The 24,011-nt window shown below is 42.3% G+C and overlaps 1 protein-coding gene across 1 annotated transcript; it reads left to right on the top strand.

Annotated features, from left to right (window-relative positions):
- Positions 1–130: 130 nt before the first annotated feature.
- Positions 131–22,524, top strand: LOC119394115 (methylcrotonoyl-CoA carboxylase beta chain, mitochondrial). The gene is made up of 17 exons (XM_037661364.2): positions 131–332; positions 487–553; positions 911–995; positions 1,093–1,194; positions 3,291–3,418; positions 4,734–4,846; positions 7,596–7,709; positions 8,459–8,523; positions 10,718–10,817; positions 11,453–11,548; positions 12,051–12,123; positions 12,218–12,294; positions 14,926–14,992; positions 15,153–15,309; positions 15,803–15,917; positions 19,502–19,587; positions 22,304–22,524. Exons 1-17 carry the CDS (start codon positions 201–203, stop codon positions 22,419–22,421), a joined length of 1,695 nt encoding a protein of 564 aa, XP_037517292.1. The 5' UTR covers positions 131–200; the 3' UTR covers positions 22,422–22,524.
- The last annotated feature ends 1,487 nt before the right edge of the window (positions 22,525–24,011 follow it).

Genomic DNA, 24,011 nt, shown 5'->3' on the forward strand with positions numbered 1-24,011 from the left:
TCCAGTGGCGTGCTCCCTGTATTTCAAATCTATGAGCACACGGGAGAAAAATGAGCGTGCGGAATTTCTATTAAAAACCAGTTGCTCTTTTTGTAGCGTTGCCGCACCGACATCGACATCAATTTTCTCGGCTGCTTTCGCTTAGCCCCGGGGCTCGCGAGTGATCTCAAGTGATTCGCTACAAGTTGCCGGTATTAAATATGTATTTAAGCCGCTATGCAAGGCGCGTCTTAACGCACGTAAAACACGTTCCAAGGCAACGAAGAACGTATCACCTCGATGCTGTCAGCACGATCGGCACTGTTCAAGATAAGAATTCGGCCGAGTTTCAGGTAAGCGAGCATGCCAACATCGCGTGTTGACGTATGGTCACGCCGGAACTCAGCCCACTCGTGCCACCATCGCTCGTGTTTCTTTGCGGACTTTCTTTACTTATGTTGTGTGTTGTCACTCGCTAACGATGATATAACCTTACTCTCTTTAAAGGAAAATTATGGACGTATGAAAGCGCTGGTTGACAAACTAAAGGGCACCGTGGATGAGATTTCGAAAGGTATGGATGGTCTCTATTTCTTTCCTGGGGGTCTGATTTGGGAACGTACAGCTATTTAACTAATGTTGTTCGTTCTTTGACATTTCGACAAACTATTCAAGACGCAGCTATGGTCAGATTATACGTAAACATAACGACATAACAGGAAGTTACTCGAAATTATCCGCATTCATCCACAGCGTTTCCTGTATTTGTCCCTCTTGTTGTCACAATTTCTTCTACAGTGTCAGCGACGTCTCACTCGTTGAACCAGTGTAACTACGGCCAACTGACCGACAAAAATTTTTATAAAGTCTAAAACTTTCGCTAAAAAATGTAGAACTCCTGTACGTATTCGTTCTGCCTTCTTTTCAATAGGAGGTGATGAAAAATCCGTTCAACGGCACACTTCAAAAGGCAAACTTATGGTTCGAGACCGAATAGACACATTACTTGATCCTGGGTGAGTATAACTACCAAACATTATTAGATAAGAGTTTGAAAAAGAAGTGTCTACCAAGCTTTGATATATGCTGTCTCTTGTTGATTATTCTCTACAGGAGCCCATTCTTGGAGCTCTCTCAGCTTGCAGCCTTCAATGTTTACGGGAAGGACAATGTTCCTGCTGCGGGTATCATCACAGGCATTGGCAGGGTCTGTGGGTAAGCTCTGGCTTATTAGTTTATTGCATTATATCTTCTTGGGTGCCCAGGGTAAAGTATCATCATCGAGTCAATCTACTTCACCTAGTAGAGGCTTACATGTATAGATTTCTGAGTTTATGCTTGCAGCATGTCGAAAATTGGCAGACTTTAAGCATTATGCCAAAGTGAAGTTCGGGCCAACGCACAAAAAAAGTAAGGACACTTGAGTGCACAGATGTGTATGTTACCATGAATAGAGTTATCCCGAACTGTTTTATGGACTTGTTCACATTAAACAACTTTGGAAGCTATACAGGCAACAGAGTCTTTACTTTTTTTTGAATAAAGAAATTTCTAATAATAATATCTGGTGTTTAACATCCCAAAACCACAATATGATTATGAAAGACGTTGTAGTGGATGGCTCCCGAAATTTCGACCACCTGGGGTTCTTTAACGTGCGCCTAAATCTAAGTACACGGGCCTCAAGCATTTTTGCCTCCATTAAAAATGCAGCCGCCGTGGCAGAGATTCGATCCCGCGACCTTTGGGTCAGCAGTCAAGCGCCATAAACACTAGACCACCGTGGCGGGGCAATAAAAAAAATTTCTGAAAAGCCTGCAAAATCTCATGTAGAATGTGGGAAATATGTTAGACAGGAACAAGGCATCTACTCACAAATCTTTTGTTACGTAAATTTTTCAATGCACCTTGTGTGAATGTAGTTGCTGGCAATCCGTTGCTGCAGCTCCCACATCCTCTTGATTTTCCTATTATTTTTTGCCATTTGAACTGTGCTTTGAGCTGTGCTGTTGCCACGCCCGTGGAAACGATGTCCACAATGCTTTGGCCATCATCGTGCGACTCTGTAATATCAGATGACCTCATCTTTGTGTACCTACATCATGGAGTCACTTCCCACCTCTAGAAGGCATCGCTGCCATACCAGCTGAAGGTTATTGGGTTCGTGAGTGCGCCATGCCAGAACTGTGATCTTATTATGAGGCATGCCGTAGTGGTGCATCCTGGATTAATTTTGACCACCTGGAATTTTCGTTAATTTGGACCTCAGTCGAAGTACTCAAGCAGTTCTGTATTCGGCCAAAAAACGAAACACAGCTGTTTTGACTAGAATAGAACCTGTGACCTTGAGCACTGCAACGCAAAGGCGTGGCCACTAAGCTGGCAGGTAGCGTCATGAACATAGCTTAATGGTACAGAAGCGTACACTATGTAAATGAAGTAAAGACATAAGAACGACAGAAAGTTGAGCTACTTGATAGGTATTCATTACAGAAGAACATCACGTTCATGTCTGCACACCTACCTTCTTTCAATGCAAGTAAATAAGACTGTAAGAAAAACCTTCTAGTTAAATTTATCTGCATTTGTTTTTTGCAGAGGCAGTGCTTTATCGTGATGTTTAAATATATGCCAAGAGAGCATTGTGTTTACAGATGTGTAAGAGCAAGGACACAAAGTTGCAGGGGCTTTTAGAAACATGAAGAAAAGGGGTAAACATCCAGTCAGATTACTTTGTGTGCTCTCAGCTGCATGTAAAGGAGCTATATTTCACCAAGATGTCCATAAACATATCCTCTAATGAACCTAATGTTAAAATATGTCGGGCAGGCAATGTAAAGTAATACCAATGAAAAAGGAATATATGTAGACAGGACAGGTGCAGTTCTGTCTACATGTTCTTTCTTTGGCCTTGTTTTTTGGCATTGCCTTTCCAATCTTAAGAATGAACCAAAGTATGTGTGTTACAGGTCCTCTCTATAGGGACACTAAAGACAAATTCCAAATCCACTAACAGATTAAAAAGGAAGTAACCTGAGCCTTCAGATATTCCAACTGACAGTATTTAGCTTCCGTAGTATTAAGCCACTGCTCAAAGTCAAGGCCGGCTTGTCCACAGTTTCAGTAGTTTAATCCATCCACCCTGATCAACCAGATCGATCTGTTCATATAATGCACTTACATGAGGCAAACCTGATACATTGCTGTATAAATGTAGCATGTTGCATCCAGTCTTTGACGCTCCTGTATGCATCATTGTACAAATGACCAGCTAGCATCCCAATAAAAAAAATTTTCTTCTTTCAAAACAGGACAGAGTGCATGATTGTGGGCAACGATGCCACCGTGAAAGGTGGTACCTACTACCCACTGACAGTCAAGAAACAGCTCCGGGCACAGGAGATTGCTCAGCAGAACAACCTGCCTTGCATTTACCTTGGTAAGCTATTGTCTGGTAACACCTTATGTGAGAATAATACAAACAAGAAAGCTTGCATTGTTGATTGCTGTTATGGCTCCATATTGGTGTGACAGCTTTGTCGGGTATTTTTTGTAGCGTTGAAGCTCACACCAGGAGCTTATTTTGTGATGCAAAATAGAATAAAGCAGCAAGTTGGGCCGTAGTTTCATCTTGGGAAAAGAGTTTTAAACAGAGATAAAGACTAAAGACCAGAAAACACGACGGAAGCACTCGCTTGCAAGTGACATTTATTTGGAGAAAACATATGGTTTATATGCATCTCATGGCCCATGTATACACGAGGCAAGGAAAAGCAAACGCAGATCTCACATTATTGGTTCCCAGAATCGGAAAAAATTATTTTACGAACATTTCACATCAGGCATTGACAAGTTTTGGGGTAGATCTCTCTAAAAGTACATATACACCATATGTTTTTTCAGATAAATGTCAGCAACAAGTAAGCACTTGTGTCATGTTTTCTACTTTTCACTTCTCACCTGTCTTGTACTGTTTTTCCAAGGAAAGGGAACAAATGTGAACTTGTCTTGCATGATTACTTGTAGACTGAATAATAAGTGCATAAGGAACGTCTTACTGCAAAGTAATGTTGGACACATTTTAAATGTAAAAATATACGTAGTGTCCAATTTGCTGTTATGGTATAAAGTTATGTTTTATAAGTGACAAGAAGGTCATATAAGATGTTTCTTTGATAAAATTATCAACAAGGGTTTGTAAAGGCACAATAACGTCCATACAAAACTTTCTGTATTCCATGACACATCTGTAAATTGCTAGGTCTCATGCAGGCAATTGAACTATGCTGCCTTCAGTGCACCCAAGTTGACGACAATAAAATTCACCTTCAAGATCATGCGCACACATGCTCATATAGATTGCTTGCTTACAGCATTTCTCATTGTGACGTTACAGTTTAAATTTCTCAGTTTTATATCAGAACTTATCTCTCCATTATTTGCATAATATTCCACTAGGACAATTACAATATGACAGTTCATTGTTGTTCCTCTTTATTTAAAAAAATCTTTTCTAGGCACTTTTCTGGTAAGTACATGTCTTGCATACACTTCCGTACCTCCTTGTGTATGTGACATTGTTGCAGTAATTTGCATTTATACATGTGCAATGCCGACCAGCCTAACAGTTGACCCTTTCTAAGCATAATAATATGTTCTACCTTAGGTGATTCAAGTAGAAAGCATGTGATCTTTAGGCCCGCTTATGTCACAAAATGTGCAACGCTTTATTCTTCTCTCTCGCTTGCGGGCAGTCGACTCTGGTGGAGCCTTTCTACCAAAACAGGACGAAGTGTTCCCGGACGTAATGCACTTCGGCCGCTCCTTCTACAACCAGGCCAACATGTCTTCCATGGGCATCCCTCAGGTAAACTGCACATAACATTCGCTGCCAACACAGTTGGAACATTGACATGACGAAATTGTACCCGAGTCATTCACAGTCAGTGTTTTACTCTGGTTGTACTCTTAGCTGAAAACATCACTTTTGTTAACTTGAGTTCAAAGCACTCTGCAACCTCCTCAAACACTTCTTAAGACATTAGCATTTATGCTAATTAACATGTTAATTCAGATTTGTGTCCAGAGCAGCGCTGGAAACTCATAATTCTGTGGTCACCCGCCACGGTGGTCTAGTGGTTATGGTGCTTGACTGCTGACCTGAAGGCTTTGGGATCGAATCCCGGCTGTGGTGGCTGCATTTTGATGGAGGCGAATGCTAGCGGCCCATGTACTTAGATTTAGGTGCACGTTAAAGGGGTCATGAACCACTTTTCCAAGTAATGATCTAATGACCTTAGTATGGGAGTTTACTGCCTCCCGAATCAATTGCCGCAAAAATTTCTTGAATCCGTGAAGAATCAGCGGAGTTACGGGGGTTTGGCGCACACTCTCAGCGCTTTCTCTCTTTTCTCGTGCCGACGAGCGCACTGGAAGCTAGACAGGGAGGGATGGCAGGGGGTAAGAAGTTACGTCAGCGCGCGTCATGAAACGCGATCGCTCTACCGCTGTGATTCGCACGCGTGAGTGCGGCTACCGTGTAAAGTTAGCAGACTGAGGAGTGCGGCGCGGGCAAGTGGCAGCACCCCGTGGCAAGAAGCGCATCTCATCCGGCTATCGGCCAATATGCATGCTATGTCTCCGCGACGTCAACGTGCAGACGCCCCGCCCACCGACGAGAGTGAGAACCGGCCTCTGTTTGAAAAGAGGGCGCCTGAGGAAACGGCAACTTCGCGCTCTGCTTGTGGTTTTTACGCGGCGCGCACGACTGTAATATTTTACAGAGCAGTTTATAGCCATGTCAGCTTTCCGCAGGATGTGTTTTTTCAACATGCCCAAGGGGTGCTTCAAGACCCCTTTAAAGAACCCCAGGTAATTCCAGAGCTCTCCACTACAGCGTCTCTCACAATCGTATTGTGGTTCTTGGATGTGAGACCCCAATAATTATTTATTTAATTTTGTAGTAAAACAGATAAGCTTTTGGTTTTCATGTCATGAGTGTGACAAAGCACACAATCATGAGCAATAGGAAGCAGCTTTGTAGCACATTAGAGTTTAGGGCCAGGCAACAGTGGTGGAGTGCTAGAAGGGAAGGCCTGAAGGGGTCCGCTCTATGCACGGCTGGTGCAGAAGCCTAGCTCCGGTCCCAGCCGCAAATAGTCATACCGTGCACGTGTCAACGTCCCCTTCCCATAGCGCGAGTCATCGCAGCTACGACGGGTTCGGGCGAATAAGGCGACAGGCTAGAACAACAAACAACACTTTATTGCTACTCTAGCAGAAACGCGTAAATGTCGCGTAGAGCGATAGCCCACTCTAGTAGAAAACAAAGGGTAACGCTTACACCTTCGGTCGATGGTCGGCTCGCTGGCCTTGGGGCAGTGATGTGGTTCCCGGAAGGTCAGCAGAGCAAGAGAGGCCGTCCCCCTGCCTGGTCGGCTGTTTTATCCACCTCCCGTCTCCCTCCCCACTGATAGGGCTGTTTCCCTCGCAGGGGTAAGTTCCCTTTCCCGCAAGCAGGAACACGAGGATTGGCGCGAGGAGCGACGGGAAAGAAGGGGTTGCCTGGAAAGGGGCGACGGTGCTCCTCTCCTAGTAGCCCCTTTGGCTCCCGCCATCAGTTCGCGATCACGCCAGTGTTAATTAGGAAAGGAAATGGGCGCGCGTGCTCTCCCACAGGCCTTGCAGATATTAATGCTTTGAAACAGGCACGTAGCCAGGATTTTTTTTTGGGGGGGGGGGGGTAAGGCCTAATTGTTTGAAAGAAATTGCAAAAAGAAACAAAAAAGTTGCCTGGGAATATAGAAGGTCGGACGAATTTTGGGGGGGGGGGGTCCCTTGCCCCCCCCCCCCCCCTGCCTGCGTGCCTGCTTTGAAATGAAATCCGTTATGAAGCTTTTGGAGACTTATAGCACTTTGCTTTATTGACAAGGAGGAGTGTTTTACTTTCGTACTGTTCTGTCCTTGTGCTGTTTACTACTTGTCAACAGGCAATTTTGCCAGGCTGCTCAACTTGCTATGCTTTTCAGCTATTGATGTTGACTTTGACAGGTTATGGCATGTACATTTCCTGTCAAGTGTCTTCTACTGATGTAATGTAAAGTGATGAGAGCATTATAGGGGTGCAAGAAGCTGGCACATATTCAAAGGTGGTGAAATTATGCTACTGGGGATGTATATTATGAAAGCCATAGTTTATTACACCAGTGCTCATCAGTACGAACACCATCATTTGAGACAGCATGCTCCTTTGTTAGACATAGAGAAAGTTTGATGTACAATCAGAAGTATAGCACAGGGAAAGCAGTGAGAAATCTCTGAAATTCTGTGTTGGTTATGTAGTATAGCTGCCATAATAGCTGTGGCAGTTTATCATACCTTATGTAGTTCGTAGTACACATGCTTTGACCTCATGATCGCATTGTGAATAGCTTGCTTGAACTTAATGACCACACTGCACCTGTGGATAATAATGGGTAGCCGATCTGGTTACATTCCATGCTTAGTGCACCATTTTTAGCTAGTTAGTGCGTCCCCTGGATATGATTATGGCCATTGCTATATCAAAGCAGCATTATTTCTAGCTGTATATATATATGTTTTATTCTTTCGCATAGATTGCTGTGGTGATGGGAAGTTGCACTGCTGGAGGTGCGTATGTGCCTGCCATGTCAGATGAAGCTGTGATTGTGCGAAAACAAGGCACCATCTTTCTGGCGGGGCCTCCACTGGTATGCCTTATGTTTTATTGCTTATGTTTCTTCAAGCCTCATACATAGTGTGCATCGCTGAGCGCGCATGTGGCAGTGAGCGAAGTACGAAAAGTGACACTTTTTACATGTATGACTGCAAACAAGTCATTGTGGTAAGGAATCGGGTTATTATCAAGTAATGGATATGATGAAGTAATTATGATTGTCATTGAAACTTAAATGGACCTAACAAACCATTTTAGTTCGGAATGAAGAGTTATCAATCAGTTCTTTTGCTGTCATGATCCATGACAAATCGTAGCATCAGCTTTGGTTTAGCTGGTGATAACCTGCACGGCCCTGCTAAACACTTAGTGGGATATGTTGGCCATACGGGTGGATAATAATAGATGGATATAATAGAGCAAGTATGAAAACAAAGCACGGTCTCATGCGATTGAGCTGTAAAAGATTTTTTGATGGAGCATCAGATCAATCACTGTAGCTGTGTTGTAAATCTAGCTGTAGGTTACTGCATGGAGCTTACAAGATAAACTGTTGCACACCATTACTACTTCTGTGTCGATGACGTCACCAACTGGTTTGGTGCCGAAAGTAGGATATTGTCTCTCTGAGCAGCCACATTGCTTGTCGTGCTGCTGACACTGCAATTATAACTTCATTATGATCAAAGCTCCTTTCTAAAAGAAATCGTTTTCTGTATTTAATCAGTGCCAGCTGTTGAGCTTGGTTTTGAAGTCATATAGAGATGCTTTGTTTTGTTTCAGGTTAAAGCCGCAACTGGGGAGGAGATCAGTGCTGAAGACCTGGGTGGCGCTGACGTCCATTGCCGGTGATTACACACGTTTTCTCGATTTCGAATGCTGAAAGTTCTTTAGAAATCTGGGTTTTCCGTAGACGAATTTCAGTGCTCACCTATGGCTATGAACACTGAAAAGTAGTTAACCAAGTCGTAGATAACACTGTTGTAAAATGTCCATGCAATAAACTAGTACCATCAGTTTATCCCATTGGCACAAACAACACTAGTTCAAATTACCCAGCGTTAACTAAAAAGGCGCAATCTTAAAGTGCATGAGTACACATTGGACTTGAATGTGGTTGAATTTGAAGGCAGGTCAAATAAACAAGTACTAAATTATTGGATGATGTACGAAATTTTGACTTACAAAGGATGTGCGTTTGGGGCTGTTTACAAGCAAGATAAATGGCAAAATTGCAGTAACGATAATGAGCACATTTAGCATGCGCTATGTACTCTAGTTGATGACATAGCGCTAAATATTCACGTTTGCTAGCATTAAGAGGAAGCACGAGCTTGGTACCATCTAAATATGCTCATTGAGGAAGTTTGTGTTTATGGTCCCATATAAGAGAAATAATGAAGCATTAAATCGAGGCTGCAATGCACTGTTTATGTTAAATGCTTAGCCATAATATCTTTGCTTTTCCACTAATGTTGTGGTTTTGATGGTTAAATAAAACTGTTCGGTAAACTTGATGCACGCAGTAGTTGAATAGACCTCTGCAATGTCAGCATTATTCTTATTAATTTGCACTTGCTTCTTCAGTGACCGGCTTATCTTGCCTTGAATGCCCATTTGCATGCCCCTAGCAGAAAATAAAAATAAAGAGAGGTTGGCATTCCTGTGCGTGTCAGTCACTTGGTGGGTGAGCTGTCTCATGTTGAAGCATGAAATTGGTGACTAGCGCGAGTATTTGAAGCATGGCTTGGAAACATAATGTGAAGTGTTTTCTAAGTCAAGTGACTGCACACAAAGAAGTTTGCATTGTGTTTGCTACAAGAGAACACGCAGCATTTGTTTTCATTTCAAGGAAACCGCATTTCAGAAGGCTGTGGCTGTATTGCATGTTATGTTATGGCATTATTGTCTGTTAGTGCTCATTAATATTGTGTATAACAAAGAAAAATGAGCCCTTAAGATTTCGACTTCTTTCCTTCATTCATAGCGAGGGTCTCGTTCTGGCAGACTTAATGCTTTCAGGTAGTATGTGAGGGATTATTGGTCAGCGGCCAGCTGGCAATAAGTTCACGTACTACGTGACGCCAACAGGCAGAAAAAGAGTGTTCCACACTCGCCGTACGTCATGGCTACTGGCGGCGCTGACTGACACTCCCACGTTTAAATGTTCATATATACCCCATAAAGTGGACGGGGGGGATGGCCGCCGCGGTAGCTCATTTGGTAGAGCATCGGACGCGTTATTTGAAGGTCGCAGGATCGGTCCCTGCCCGCGGCAAGTTATCTTTTCGACCACTTTTCTTTCTTCACATTTACCTTACATTTACTCCTAATAACATCCCCTATACTTTCCTTGGCATTATTGTCTGTTAGTGCTCATTAATATTGTGTAAAACAAAGAAAAACGAGCCCTTAAGATTTCGACTTCTTTCCTTCATGTTATGTTTATGTGATATAGTGGAATCAGGTCACTTGAAAAACACAATTTCACTCACACATGGAAAGAAAAAGCAATCAGATGTACACATTTTGATGTGTTAGTGAATGTAAGTTTTTCAAGTGCCCTGCTTCCACCATATCGTGGCTCACCTACCTGTCCATCAGTTCCTATTATGTTATTGTGTCCATAGCCATTGCAGTTAATTTAGTATGCTCAATTTCTTGTGGTTGATGCCTTTGTGTTGCTTTGACATGCATACCTTAATATCCCCTGACATTTAAATGTGAAAGATTTCTGTGACAGATTTCTGGAGTCATACTACACAACAATTATTTTCCTTTGATTGCTATACTAGTAACTTCACATTGCCTGTTGTATTGAGCGTCCAGTACTGAGTATAGCAAAAGCTTGGCATTACACTGGATAATGTTAAAATGCTAGAAGAGTGAAAAACTTAATATGGCTCCTGGCTTCCAAGTTACGTGGGAAGCTAAACAAGAACAATTTTAATTAAAAACTTCCTACTGTTTTCTAAAGCTTGTCTCATTATAATTTTTGACAAAGCTCCAAAATAATTCATTCATTTTTTTTTCTGATTTCAGGCTATCAGGTGTAGCAGACCATTACGCCAATGATGAAGTTCACGCGCTGCACATAACACGGCGGATTGTCGGCAATTTGAACCGGAGAAAGCCGACTCAGGTGACCACTCTATCAGAAAACGTAATTTAATGTTAACGTTTAGTGGGGGCTTTTAAGAAAGGCCGTGATTGTTAAGTACCTCGTGTCACCTCATGTTGCTGCTTTGGCATCACGGACTCAAATTCCTAATGAAAAAAGAGTGAAAATGTCGTGTTACAAAACCTCACATGCATTAAAACTTTGCAATGATATTATTTAGTGCAGTTCCTTGTATTTGCTGACTGAGAAATCTATTGTTGTGCTCAATATGAGTTGTGCCATGGTTCCCATGCTCAAAAGTGGCTCTAACATTATATGGCAGTGTTGACGTAAGAAGAATTTGTTAATTACCTAAAAATTGTTCCAATTATTTGCATTTTGTAAACCCATTTAACGTGTTACTGGTGTCATCATGCAGGCTTGGGGCCCTTTCAGCCATGGGCCCTCGTGTTATGATTCATATTGAATGCGACTGTACATTTGCCTTCATGTCGCGAAATTATGACAGAGAGCTAAGCTGCATTGATTGCACCTCTTTGCTAATTAGTTGTAACCGCTCACTAATACAAAAAAAATCTTCAAACACGGCACAATTATTATAAACTATTGTTTTGTTTCTTCCTTGTGTATAAAAAAAGCTTGACATTTGTTTGCAGATGGTGACTACGGAGGTTGAGGAGCCAGCATTAGATCTCGATGATATATATGGTATTGTGGGGGACAATCTCAAGAAACCATACGATGTGCGAGAGGTACTACTTTTACATGCTTTTCTTGTGCTATGCAGTTGTAATATCGTGCTTATTAGAACTGGTCAAAAATAGTTGCTTGTTATCTCTGGCACTTGTAATTAAAGGAGTTGAACTTAGTATGTTCTCTTTTCTAAAAGTAAAGGCTTCTTACTTTACCGTTTAGATCACACGAGTACATTGAATAGTGCTTTTTTTCTTTGTGATAGAGTTTAGTACCACTTTACTATCATGAGTCATGATGCTAGCGGTTTCACTTGGAAGTCATTCTTTCCTTTCTTCAAGAAAAAAATCACTGCACATATTTAAAGAGCTGATGTGCACATCTTTTTCCTGTCACCTTTTATGGTGAATCGCAGACTTTAATAGCAGTAGCTTTGGAATTTTGTTTTGTCTGGCTTCGAAACGTCTCCTGTGCCTCCCCTATGAAATCATAAAACTTTTTTTTTTTCTCCACAACGTTTCTCCAAAATTTGAAGTTTGTCTTGCACCTACTATTTTACAGGTTATTGCAAGAATAGTTGATGGAAGCAAGTTTGACGAATTCAAAGCTTTGTATGGAGAGACACTTGTTACAGGTGACTAATTAAAATTTGATTTTTTTTTTCTGTAAGTTTTTATTACTGTAAATTGCATCTTCCTGCTGGCTGATTTCATTGTCTCATTTCGCAGGCTTTGGAAGGTTATACGGATTCCCCGTTGGTATTATTGCGAACAATGGGGTTCTATTTTCAGAGTCGGCCCAAAAAGTAAGTCGCAAGAGATGGAGTCATTGTACGAAATGCTCTTGTTGACTTTTACTATTATGTTATGACAGTTAATGAAATAGTTGACATTAGTGCTTCTAGAAAATATTCATACTTGTCGACAGGAATTGATACTCTGGCAGGAACGAATAAGCATTGCCTGCTCCGACATGATTTCCTTATCTCCCTGGCTGACATGAGCCAAGGAGCTCACAGAAGTCCCGAGGGCTGTGCCTGTGTCCGCTTCTCCTTACTTACTGTGGAGTTACTTGTTGACAGTTGCATTGGCATTAAATATGATGCATCATTAGCAAATAAATGTCAAAATGCTAAAATGGTTGACAGCATTGTACTACCATGCAAAATGTTTGTTATATGTGAATTAGAGCTGTGCGAATAGCAAAATTTTGGGTGCAAAGCGAATTCCAATATTGAAGTGTGAGTGCGAATCGAATAGAATATTTTTCGAATATTTCTCGAATATTTCTAGAATATTTTTCGAATACTTCGAAGCGAAATTGCAGAAAAAAAAAAGTTGTAGAGGATTCCTAAACATAATCTTATGAGATAGCAACATGAAAGTGTTTCTTTTTGCTAGGTTGAAGCGCAATGTAGAGGCAGAATTTTATTTATGGACATGATTTGGTGCAACCAAAGTGTTGCCGATAACACTTTACACATGGTAGGCAAAGTTGCCATTTCCTCAGCCTCTCCTCCTCTTTCAACTTCTGTGGAAGCCCAACTGATGTGGCGGATAAGAGTGTGCTCTCTTCAAGTCCGGAGTCCCAAATCTGCCTCGTAGACATCGATATATAATAGCATCTGAAATTTTGGATGCTAAAGAGCTTTGGCGTCCGATTTTTCAGACTTCCTGTCCAAATTTCAGGCCCAAAAGAGCATTAATTGAGCCCCCACCTCTGCCACATCTTTCATCTTCATGTTGGAGCCAGCGTTTTCTTGAGTTAATACACTTGCGACCTCAGCGGAGCTTGAAAGGCAGCTTTGCCGCAGTGCGGGGGTGTGATGGGGGTGAAGCGTATTGAAAATCCAGGGACCACATCTAATCAGATGTTGACTGTGTCTTGGCTAAGTTCGACCGTAGCGGAGCTTGAAAGGCAGTTTTGCAGCAATGCGGGGGTGTGATGGGGTGAAGCGTACTGAAAATCTAGGGACCACTTCTAATCGGTCGTTGTGTCTAGACTAAGTTCGACCGTAACGGAGCTTGAAAGGCAGCTTTGCCGCAATACGAGAGTGTAATGAGGTGAAGCATACTGAACAGCTGAAGGGGTCACTTTCAATCGGACGTTGACTGTATTTGTCTTTGGGAAGTTTGAATAGTTCGAATAGTAAAATTCCAGTGCGAATCAAATCGAATAGCAAACACTATTCGAAAAATATTCGAAATTTTGAATATTCGCACACCCCTAATACAAATAAATCCACTGTCGCCGACAGCTACACCTAGCCAGTGCCGAAGCAATCAATGAGCATTACAAATGTTGGGCAACCTTCTTGTATTTCAACAAGTACTGCAGATTGGGCAAGTTGGTGCATGATGATATCGTACTGGTATAGCGCAGCTCAGTTTGAGCATGAAGAAAAGAGGCAACAGCGGAGAAGGAAACACAGGCAACAGGATGAGCGCTCATCCTGTTGCCTGTGTTTCCTTCTCCGCTGTTGCCTCTTTTCTTCATGCTTAAACTGAGGTGCGCTATACCAGTACAATATCTTCTTGTATTTCTTTTGGAAGGGCTATTCCGGAAGGGCTCTCCAGCTCTTCTTAAAGGGAGTTTTCTTTGCCGTGTTAATGCACTGTTTAATGTGCGTATCTCAGTTTAATGTGGTGAATTTTCATGATTTAGTAACATAGTGTGGCAGATAGGCAGTGTTGGCATGGGCCAAATATCTTTTATCATTAGCAAAGGGCTAATGGCTACCGAAACTGCGCAACTGGAAATAATTTATTCTATTTTGAGATCGATCCTCTTCGTGGCTTTCATTACATTCCAATTACAACCAATTGCAGATTAGACCAATCGATTACAACCATTGGTTGTAATCGATTGGTTGCGATTACAACCATTCGTGCTCTGTGATCGGTTGTAATAGATTACAACCAATCACAGAGCACTAATGATGATCTTGAAGTGGAAAAGATTGGAACAGTCGTTTGTTATAGCGACCCAGAACATAGCTTGCACTTGATCTGGTTGGCATAAATTTGTTTTTTTATTTTGCATCTTGTACAAGACAACATTTGACTGTGTAAGTTTCATCCTGTGGACTCCTGTAAAACTGCACTTTAGCTGATGCAGTTTTACAGTAGTCCACGACACCACTACATTGCTCATAGAAGTGACTGAATGCAAATATTTGTGACATGTTCTTCATTAAAAGTAAAGTGTGGAAACTTTACCTGGTGGAGGCTGTATTCTAGAGAAAACTTACCTGCTTTAACACACGTAATCTTGTTAACAAATGAAATTCTGGGCGATTGGAGAGCTCATTTTAAAGACAGTGATTAAAGAGAGCAAAGAACTGTATGAAGTTGCTTTTGCACATAGTGACACCTATTCCTTACTATACTGAAGAGAACTTGCACACTTTGATTGTGAGAAAATTTTCACTTTATAGGCTGCCCATTTTATAGAGCTTTGCTGCCAGCGAAACATTCCCCTGATTTTCCTGCAAAACATCACTGGTAAGCGAAGGCCTTTTTTTTGTCTTTAATGTATGAAGTAGAAGGAGCAGAGTGTCTTAGCTGCATTTTGCTAAAAATCTTGCGTCGTCACTTTGATAACTCTATCTGTCACACCGCGACTCAGCATTGTGTGCATGATGATGTGCCTATCGTGCTGCAGGCTTCATGGTTGGACGGGAAGCTGAGGCTGGAGGCATTGCCAAGCACGGCGCTAAGATGGTCACCGCGGTAGCATGCGCGACTGTGCCAAAGTTCACGGTTCTCATTGGCGGTTCCTACGGTGCCGGCAACTACGGAATGTGCGGTCGCTCCTACTCGTAAGTCCAGTTTCCCACAGCCAAAAAGAAATGCTCATGAGATGTGAAGTGTGGCAGAGGACAACAAAGGGCTAGGTGTAGTGACAAAGTTAAGAAATTTGTGGGCACCGTAAGATAGGCTTCATTATGGTTGTAGGCTGAGCTAGTTGGTTGATGCTATGATGAAATTTCATGCATTGCTTGCGAGTGGGACACAGGACGGAACAGACAACGAGAACAGGTGCTGACGACGGCAATGGTGATTTTTACTGAGCAAACAAGAGAATATAAGAGCCTGTGGAGCATTGTGAAGCAGTATCACACCCTGTGTTTTATAATCTTCTATACCTGAACTTTCTCCAGCATTCTGATATTTTAATACTGGGTATTCTTTTTTGGCACTGAAAATCGGTATTATTCTTTACTAATACTTGTCTAGTCCTGTCGGAAAAACTGAACATTAAGCACGCTTTCTATTTGTATGTGTGCACACAACTTTGCATTTGGGTTACAGGCCACGGTTTCTGTACATGTGGCCGAATGCCCGCATCTCTGTGATGGGTGGTGAGCAGGCAGCAGGCGTATTGACGACCATCGCCAAGGATCAGAGAGCCAGAGAGAAGAAGCCTGTAAGTACATGCTTATTACCATGTACTGCCTCATTGTCATACCATAATTGCATATTTTGTACTGAAGTTAACATGGGCACGGGCATCGCTTAAGCCACCAATGAAATGCCAAGAGAATTGAAATGAAATCGTTATAGAAATGTTAGCCCTATTTATCCTCGATAACATGGCTAATGGGATGAAAATGCAAGTTTTTTAATAATATGCACTAGCATTGAAGCATATTTTAACTAAACTTAGCAGGTAGGGTCTACACCATCTATGAATGAATTAACTAAATAAACGACTGAGGGATTGAATGAATGAGCAGTGACAGTTGCAGTGAGCGAATGAATGAGCAGTGTTTTTTTCTTTTTTTGAAAAAAAAAATAGATATTTTGGCTAAGCTGAGAGAAATGATGCTAGGTTTTACTTCGAAGGGAACTTCCTGGTGTGATAGTTTTACTGGTGTCACTAAGAATAACATCAGGAAAAAAAAAAGGAAATTGGGCTCAATTCATTCTCTTTGAACAACGAGTCTAATTCTTATGTACACCAAATGCAATGTTTCACCGTTTTCTCCAGATCTGGTGTAAAAAAAAATATTTTTACAATCTTTCATGTTGCACCCGCTCTATTTTAAAGTGTAAAATATCGTGGGGCAGCTCTACATTTCCGCTATCTTAAACTGGGCTATTTACGCAGTCCAAAATTTTCCTACACTTGACCGTTCATTATGTTATAAAGGACTATATGGTATGCAACATGCAGTACTTGGTTATTCTAATTGAAAACATTGCATCGTGATGTTAATTAGGCCAGCCAGACTTTGCCCTCATCGCTAAACCGACCTTGCAAAATGTTCAAGAATCGAAACCGTGTGTATTAAAGTACAGTCATGCATATATTGTATGTATGTGCATACATTAATTGTACATCCTAGTCTCTTGAGTGCTTTGTGTATATCATTTGGACAGCTAATGAGGTTAATACCACCGGAAGCCATGTGTTCAAGCTGCGTGATATGTCACAGCTGTTTGCCACCTGGAACATTGCCAAAAGCACATCAACAATGTGGCCAGATGCTGCGCACCTGTTGGAACACATTTGTGCACACACTGCTTCTCTGTCATAGGTGGTGTGGTTGTTTAACATTACCTGTGGCAACTATACATTATGACTTGCTTTCTTTTGTGCTCAAATATGTTCTTTATAAAATTGTGTCTATAAAAAAAATGTAGATAAAACAGCTCTGCCTCATCTGGCTGATCACCTGAGGCTAACACTACTGATACAGTAAATTTCTGTACTCTAATAGGTAATTATGAAGTACTAATAATAAGCATTTGATTCTTTAAAGCTTATCTCACATGTGCAAAACTGAAGCAAGGCGGTAATGACTAATGTAGGTAGGTAATTAGTATATATGTTTTCACATCGTGTGACAGCGTCATTCCTGCCATCTGGCAAACTTTAATCATTTTCATGTTCATAAATATTTCACAGACAAACTGCGAAGATAGATCATAGGAATAGGACGTATTTTTGCAAAGCTTTAGCGATGTATAGCTCCTTTGTGAGGTACATAGTCACTTTATTAATGACATTTTTTTTAGATGCAACAAACAAGCATCAACAAACTCGAAACAGCACAAACTGACTAGCAAAAGACTACTTTCAGACTGCAGTTACTTTTTTCACCGCTTTGCTGTTGTAGACTTTGCCTGCTTTAGGGATTTTTCCAAATAAGCTTGCTCGAAGCAAGTACCACATCTTTCATGCATTTTCATGATCGGAAGGCATCCAATCAATCCAATTGGAAGGTCAAAAACCAATGTATGAAGCTTTTTATGAACAAAATTAGCTTTTTATAAAAACTTGGCACAACAATTTGTTACATTATATGATGAGCCTGAATGCATAAATTTTATTGAAAATTTGGAAGCTATTAGTAATGCAGTATACATTGGTGTTCAAACCAAATTTTCCCAGAAAGTCTGGCTTCCACACTATTGGAAGATGCTAATTTGGGCACTAATGCATTTATAGTAATCTTTGGTGACTCTTATGTCTAAGTCGGTGTTAGCCTCTAGATAGCGTGAAAGCTTCGAAGTCAAGCTCATCGAAGGCTGACCGCTCTTGTGCGGTGAGAGTCTTTAAAATATTAAGCCCTTAAATCTGCTTAGAAACAAAAAAAAAAAAAAACTTATTACTCATTTTAGACACTGAGAAAGATTTAGCATTTGTAGCAAAAATTAAATTACTTCCAAGTAGAAACCCTATGCCATTGCCTATATCACTTCTTTAATGCAATTCTTGTTGCTGGCTGCTTGAAAGAAATCTGTTATAAAAAACAGATAATTTCACAGTTGTGTGCAATCCATGCCACATGCCTTTTTTTGGTGTGTTTATTTTTTTTTTTGGTGCTGTGGGAAGCATACTGTCAATGTGATATCAAACAGTGCACCATGGCCCGTATTGTGCACAGCAGGCTCAAGGACTTTGATTGCTTGTGCTTAGGCATCTTGACTTTGATTTGATAATGTTGTAATTCAGAGGGAACATAATTGGTGAATGGCATAAAAATACAGTAGCTCCATCAATAGCATTTGACTACTACAGTGCTATGTGTTGTGTATGATCAACACATGGACGCAGAAAAGCGTAGGATAGGACCTGGCCAAGTTGTCAGAAGTTAAGCAGAAACGACCAAAGATGATTGTTCTTGCAAGTGAAGTCTCGTGTTCACCTATCTTGGCTGCCTCTTGCTGCCATCGAGTTTCTTACATTTAGGCTAAAGCAGCTTCATGTACTGCATTTCTTTAATCAATAGGCTGTTTCATTTAGAGCCATCACTGCTGTGTTATGCATCATACCAACTCAGAGCATCAGTGTAAAATACACCACTGTGGTGTGAACCCATCCGTCGCAGCCTAGTGCAGGCTGCGTGGTGGGAAATCCAACGTGGCGGGAATGACTTCATCGCCAAAACAACCAGTGAATTGACACTGTGCCCTGCACACACCTTCCTCCTCATTCATCTTACATTATTCCCTCCCTCACCTCCCTTTTCTTCTTCTCCGTCCAACCACTGCAGTGTCAAAACACATCCAGCTCAGCTATGCTTTGCTGTAATAAACATGGACGAAGCCACAAATACTTTTTTTCAAGGGATCACTGGAATCAGTGGGCAAAGGACATCATAGCATGAAGTTATGCCTCGGTAGGCTTCGTTAACAAGTGTTGGTATCTCTGTGCTTGTACTGTGCACAGAGGCATCCAAACCTTGCATACCTGTGCGCTGTAATAAATGTTGACAGTATGCGAAAGCTTTACTTTGTCACCACATCTTGAGCGCAGTGCGAGCCCTACCATTGCTAACATGATGTAGCACTATGGTGTGAGCATGTGAAAGGGTGCAGTGGAAACGGCAGTCTAAAGAGAATGAAGGTGGACATGCAGGTAACAGGGGCCTTCATAGCTGGATTCGAGAACATAATGTCTTGCCGTCGTCTGAGTTCGTTTCTTTCCTCCTTGACTTAATGTATGTCATCGGTATTCTGCATGACATTGGTGCTTTTGTGCGCTATCTTTTTTCTTTTTAGTGGACAGAAGAAGAAGAGAAAGCCATTAGGGATCCCATAATTCAGAAGTATGAGACTGAAGGAAACCCATACTACGCAAGCGCCAGGTAAGTATCTCACATAATTTATGACTTGCTCTTGTTTCATGTGCAGCGTAGTAGCTTTCATTAAACTAAACTTACAAAGGTATAAATTAAAGCAAAAGAAGAGAAATGCCGATTCCCAGCCATCACAGCGAGAAGGTGAGTATGCACACGAGAGTAGACATTAAGTAAGGCAGCAAATACAAAGGAGACCTCAAATGAAAAATTGCCTCTCTTACTGTGAATTGTTTCATCTACTGTTGTGCATGTGTGTTGTAAATGCAAATAAAGTATGTGCACTTTTCTACTGCATACACCTTTATTCAATTGTCTGCATTGCCTGATTGTCTGATCTGACAGTACGTGTTTAACATCATGGTTGAAGCAATGTGGTGAACTGGCTGGGTGAGTTTGTATAAGTTCATATTATAGCACACTGTAAAAATAAAAGTGTGCACAGAGAAGAAGAGGTTATGTACTGTGTCTTCCTCTCTGCATCCAGTTTTCTTGTGTGCGATATCATAGCTGACCTTGCCAGGTGCATTGTGCATACCTGCATATATCATCTTTAATGACATCTCAGCTGCATTGTAGGCAAGGACAAATGGCGTAATAAAGAGTCTAGAAGCTTATTGAGTAAGACAATGGGTGCAGTATTCTCTGTACAAACATTTTACCATCTCCCACTAAAGGGAACCATGTGGGGATGTGAAGGAGCACATGGGTCAACCTAAAGTTCCGTTCACCCCTGGCATCTTTCCCGATGTTAACGCGTCGTTGCATGTGGAGCACACCATGAATTCACTGTAGTTGCTGTTGCTGTTACTCGTCCCGAACTCTTGTTGGAGCACGCCAGGCAGGTTCATCGCGTGTCTGCAGAATCTCGTTCCCCGACGCCATCACGTGATTGCTGAGAGAGTGTAAGGGGGAGAGGCCACAGCGTCTTACCCAGCCCCTTACACAGGCCTGAACGCACTAGCGCGTGCCTGCGCATTCTGACTAGAATGCAATGCATTAGTTCATCGCGTGTCTGCAGAATCTCGTTCGCCGATGCCATCACGATTGCTGAGAGAGTGTAAGGGGGAGAGGCCACAGCGTCTTACCCAGCCCCTTACACAGGCCTGAACGCACTAGCGTGTGCCAGCGCGTTCTGACTAGAATACAATGCATTAGTTCATCGCGCGTCTGCAGAATCTCGTTCGCCGATGCCATCACGATTGCTGAGAGAGTGTAAGGGGGAGAGGCCACAGCGTCTTACCCAGCCCCTTACACAGGCCTGAACGCACTAGCGTGTGCCAGCGCGTTCTGACTAGAATACAATGCATTAGTTCATCGCGCGTCTGCAGAATCTCGTTCGCCGATGCCATCACGATTGCTGAGAGAGTGTAAGGGGGAGAGGCCACAGCGTCTTACCCAGCCCCTTACACAGGCCTGAACGCACTAGCGTGTGCCAGCGCGTTCTGACTAGAATACAATGCATTAGTTCATCGCGCGTCTGCAGAATCTCGTTCGCCGATGCCATCACGATTGCTGAGAGAGTGTAAGGGGGAGAGGCCACAGCGTCTTACCCAGCCCCTTACACAGGCCTGAACGCACTAGCGTGTGCCAGCGCGTTCTGACTAGAATACAATGCATTAGTTCATCGCGCGTCTGCAGAATCTCGTTCGCCGATGCCATCACGATTGCTGAGAGAGTGTAAGGGGGAGAGGCCACAGCGTCTTACCCAGCCCCTTACACAGGCCCGAATGTGCTAGCGCGTGCCAGCACACATGGTTTTGTCTGCGTTACGTCAAGCTAGGACAGCATACGGCAGCCCGGGCCCCTAAAGTGCTCTGTACATATCATCATCAAGGTGGTCGAAGAAAAAGACGAAGAAGACTTCTCCTTGGTGCGAGCGCGCGCTCAATATGTTACAGATGGCTATGGTAGGTTTTAGAAAGCGGACGGTCGTCAATGCAACTACGGACAAAGCCCAGCGCAAAAGCTGCTTCGCATCTAAAAACTTATTGCTTCACTTTGCAGCTGTAAAGGCTTGCTTCTACTCTGCCCCTGAGGGAGTCATTCACTTTAACACTGCTGTCTGTTGACTGCTACATAACTATAGCGTCAAACTGGAAGTGTTTCCAATTTGGTTCGACTCTAGAGCAAGAAAAACTAAGATTCCAAGTGGTTTGAACTTAAGTTCTTTTGCATAACCGAAGAATAATGGCAGGAAAACGGCTTACACTTGTTTTTATAAAACCTTGACACTTCTTTTTAGCTGCACAAGACGTTTTGAGACAAATATATGCGCTGTTCTTCAAGCCTCAAGTAATTTTTAAAAAACTGCATTGTGGAAGCACTCCTCAAAAGTAATGTTATCACTATAACAACTGCTCCACTTTACAGACCAGTGTGGTCAAAAGCAACTGCCCATCTAGGAAGCACTTCTTAGTAGCAGTTTTCTTTGGTCCCCCAAAACCAAGGTCTATTTGACAGTCACTAATTTCGTGCATAAACTCTGCTACCACAACAACCTGTGGGAATTTACGAACGAGTCTGGTTGAACCACAACTGCAGGCAATGCATACATTAAAAAAAATTCAGACAGTGTAGCCAACTAGAACCAAAAACAATCTTTTTTTTTCAGCATGAAAAAAAAAAGTAATAGTAAATAACATCCTTGTTTTACAAAAATAATGTCTTTCTTTTAGCCTTTGCTCTAGTTCTGTACATAACAGTTTTTTTTTCCATGACGCAGGATCTGGGATGACGGTGTCATAGACCCCGTGGACACAAGAAAAGTGCTTGGACTCTCGCTAAGTGCTTCGCTGAATGCTGTGATTCCATCCACTCACTTTGGAGTGTTCAGAATGTGAAACAGTGCTGTCTATTCTTTTTTTGTACGTGCCATGACAACACAGCTATAATGTGTACATAGTTCTCGTGGGCTGTGTGAAAGTAAATGTAACGCAAAATTCAGCCTCTGTTGCTTCCTTCAGATAGAAAAAGATCTTCAAACAGTGAATGTCTCTAGAGCCAACGTTTTCGACAAGCGGACTTTGTCAACGCAGCAACTGCCTTCCTTGGCAGCGTGTATGGTGTATGTTTGCACTTTGCTCACTCTCTCCCATCCACAAAAGTGGAGGGGAAGAGGAGGTTATTTGGGAAAGATTAAGCACAAAACAGGCACTCACAAAGATGAGATACACAGTACAGGGGGGCATAGTGCCTGACCTGTGTATCTCGGCTTTGTGAGTGTCTGGTCTGCACTTAAAGAGACACTGATCAAAACTTTTGCCGCCAAGATTTACGACCAAATTGAAATATTGGGTGCTGAAATCGATAGACACAGCCTCCATTTCAGGCAGAAACTAGAGGAAAATAATGAATTTTAATGCGTTTTTCTCAAACTGCTGCATCTAGCAGCCGCGTTGTAAACTAGAGGGGCTGACGTTTCATGCACCGGAAATGGGCATGCCAATAATGGCAGCCATCGCCCGCGTCTCTCAACCCGCTCAGCTCCCACCAAGGTTCCTAGAACAGTACGAACGGCACCGGCAGCGAATAATGTTCCTGGCTGGGGTAAAGCCCCTAAGGGAGAGTGAAATGTAAAGGAGAGGTGGAGAAAGGGAAGAGGAGGACAGGAACATGTGCACTGTGCACGCGCCGCGGTAAATGTGACGTCACGACTTGCGCTGGCGTGCAGCTGCCGCGCGCTTACACTCTACCAAAAATACAGCCAACTGTTCAAAAACACGTGAAATACGTAAACTCGCTTTATCGGAATGGTCGCGTCTTCCGTGTAGAATTTCAATGTTTTCGTCAGTTTTTCCAATTTTCGTTAAGTATCACTTTAATTTTCCTCAAAACCTATGCGCCATCTTGCCCAGTTTTGTTGAACTGTCTTAGAAGAGAAAGTGAATGCTATTGATATAGGTTGGAGCAGCTAGAGGAAGGCAGTTGCTGCCTTCACAAAGACAAGTTCGCTTGTTGAAACGTTGGCTCCAGTGGCATTTCCCTGTTCAAGAATTTTTTCTCTCCAAGCCTCCATCTCCCCTGAACTTCTGTCTTGTTTGGATTCCTTCAGGTATGTCCCTTAAGTTGCATATTAGGCAAGGCATAGGTAGTCACCTGCCTTTGGGCTCTAGCAAAATGGCTAATTGAGCACCCGTGTATGCCAGTTCACGTCTTCGCTTTGTCCCCGTCCTTTCAGCGGCACACCTTCAAGTAATAAACCAACTAGCTCAGCAACATGTTCTGTTAGACTAATTGAGCTTGTAAGTGGAACTCATTTTCAAGGACAAGTAACAGTGCTTGTTTTTGATGAGCCTTCAAAACATGGCATGTGCATTCACACAAAATAAGAAGTTGGCCAGGAATCTGGCAATCGTATGTACAAATAGTTTGACTGCAACAACAATGGAAGAGATGGGAAAGGTACAAGTAAGACTTCATACTAGTTGAAT

The sequence above is a fragment of the Rhipicephalus sanguineus genome, chromosome 5, assembly GCF_013339695.2.
Source record: "Rhipicephalus sanguineus isolate Rsan-2018 chromosome 5, BIME_Rsan_1.4, whole genome shotgun sequence".
Lineage (NCBI taxonomy): Eukaryota > Metazoa > Arthropoda > Arachnida > Ixodida > Ixodidae > Rhipicephalus > Rhipicephalus sanguineus.

Excerpts from the sequence above, each read along its gene's own strand:
- LOC119394115 (XM_037661364.2), top strand. The coding sequence starts at position 201 with ATGTATTTAAGCCGCTATGCAAGGCGCGTCTTAACGCACGTAAAACAC. Across the intron at positions 996-1,092 it reads GACACATTACTTGATCCTGG|GAGCCCATTCTTGGAGCTCT; the intron begins GTGAGTATAACT and ends TATTCTCTACAG. Across the intron at positions 12,295-14,925 it reads TTTCAGAGTCGGCCCAAAAA|GCTGCCCATTTTATAGAGCT; the intron begins GTAAGTCGCAAG and ends TTCACTTTATAG.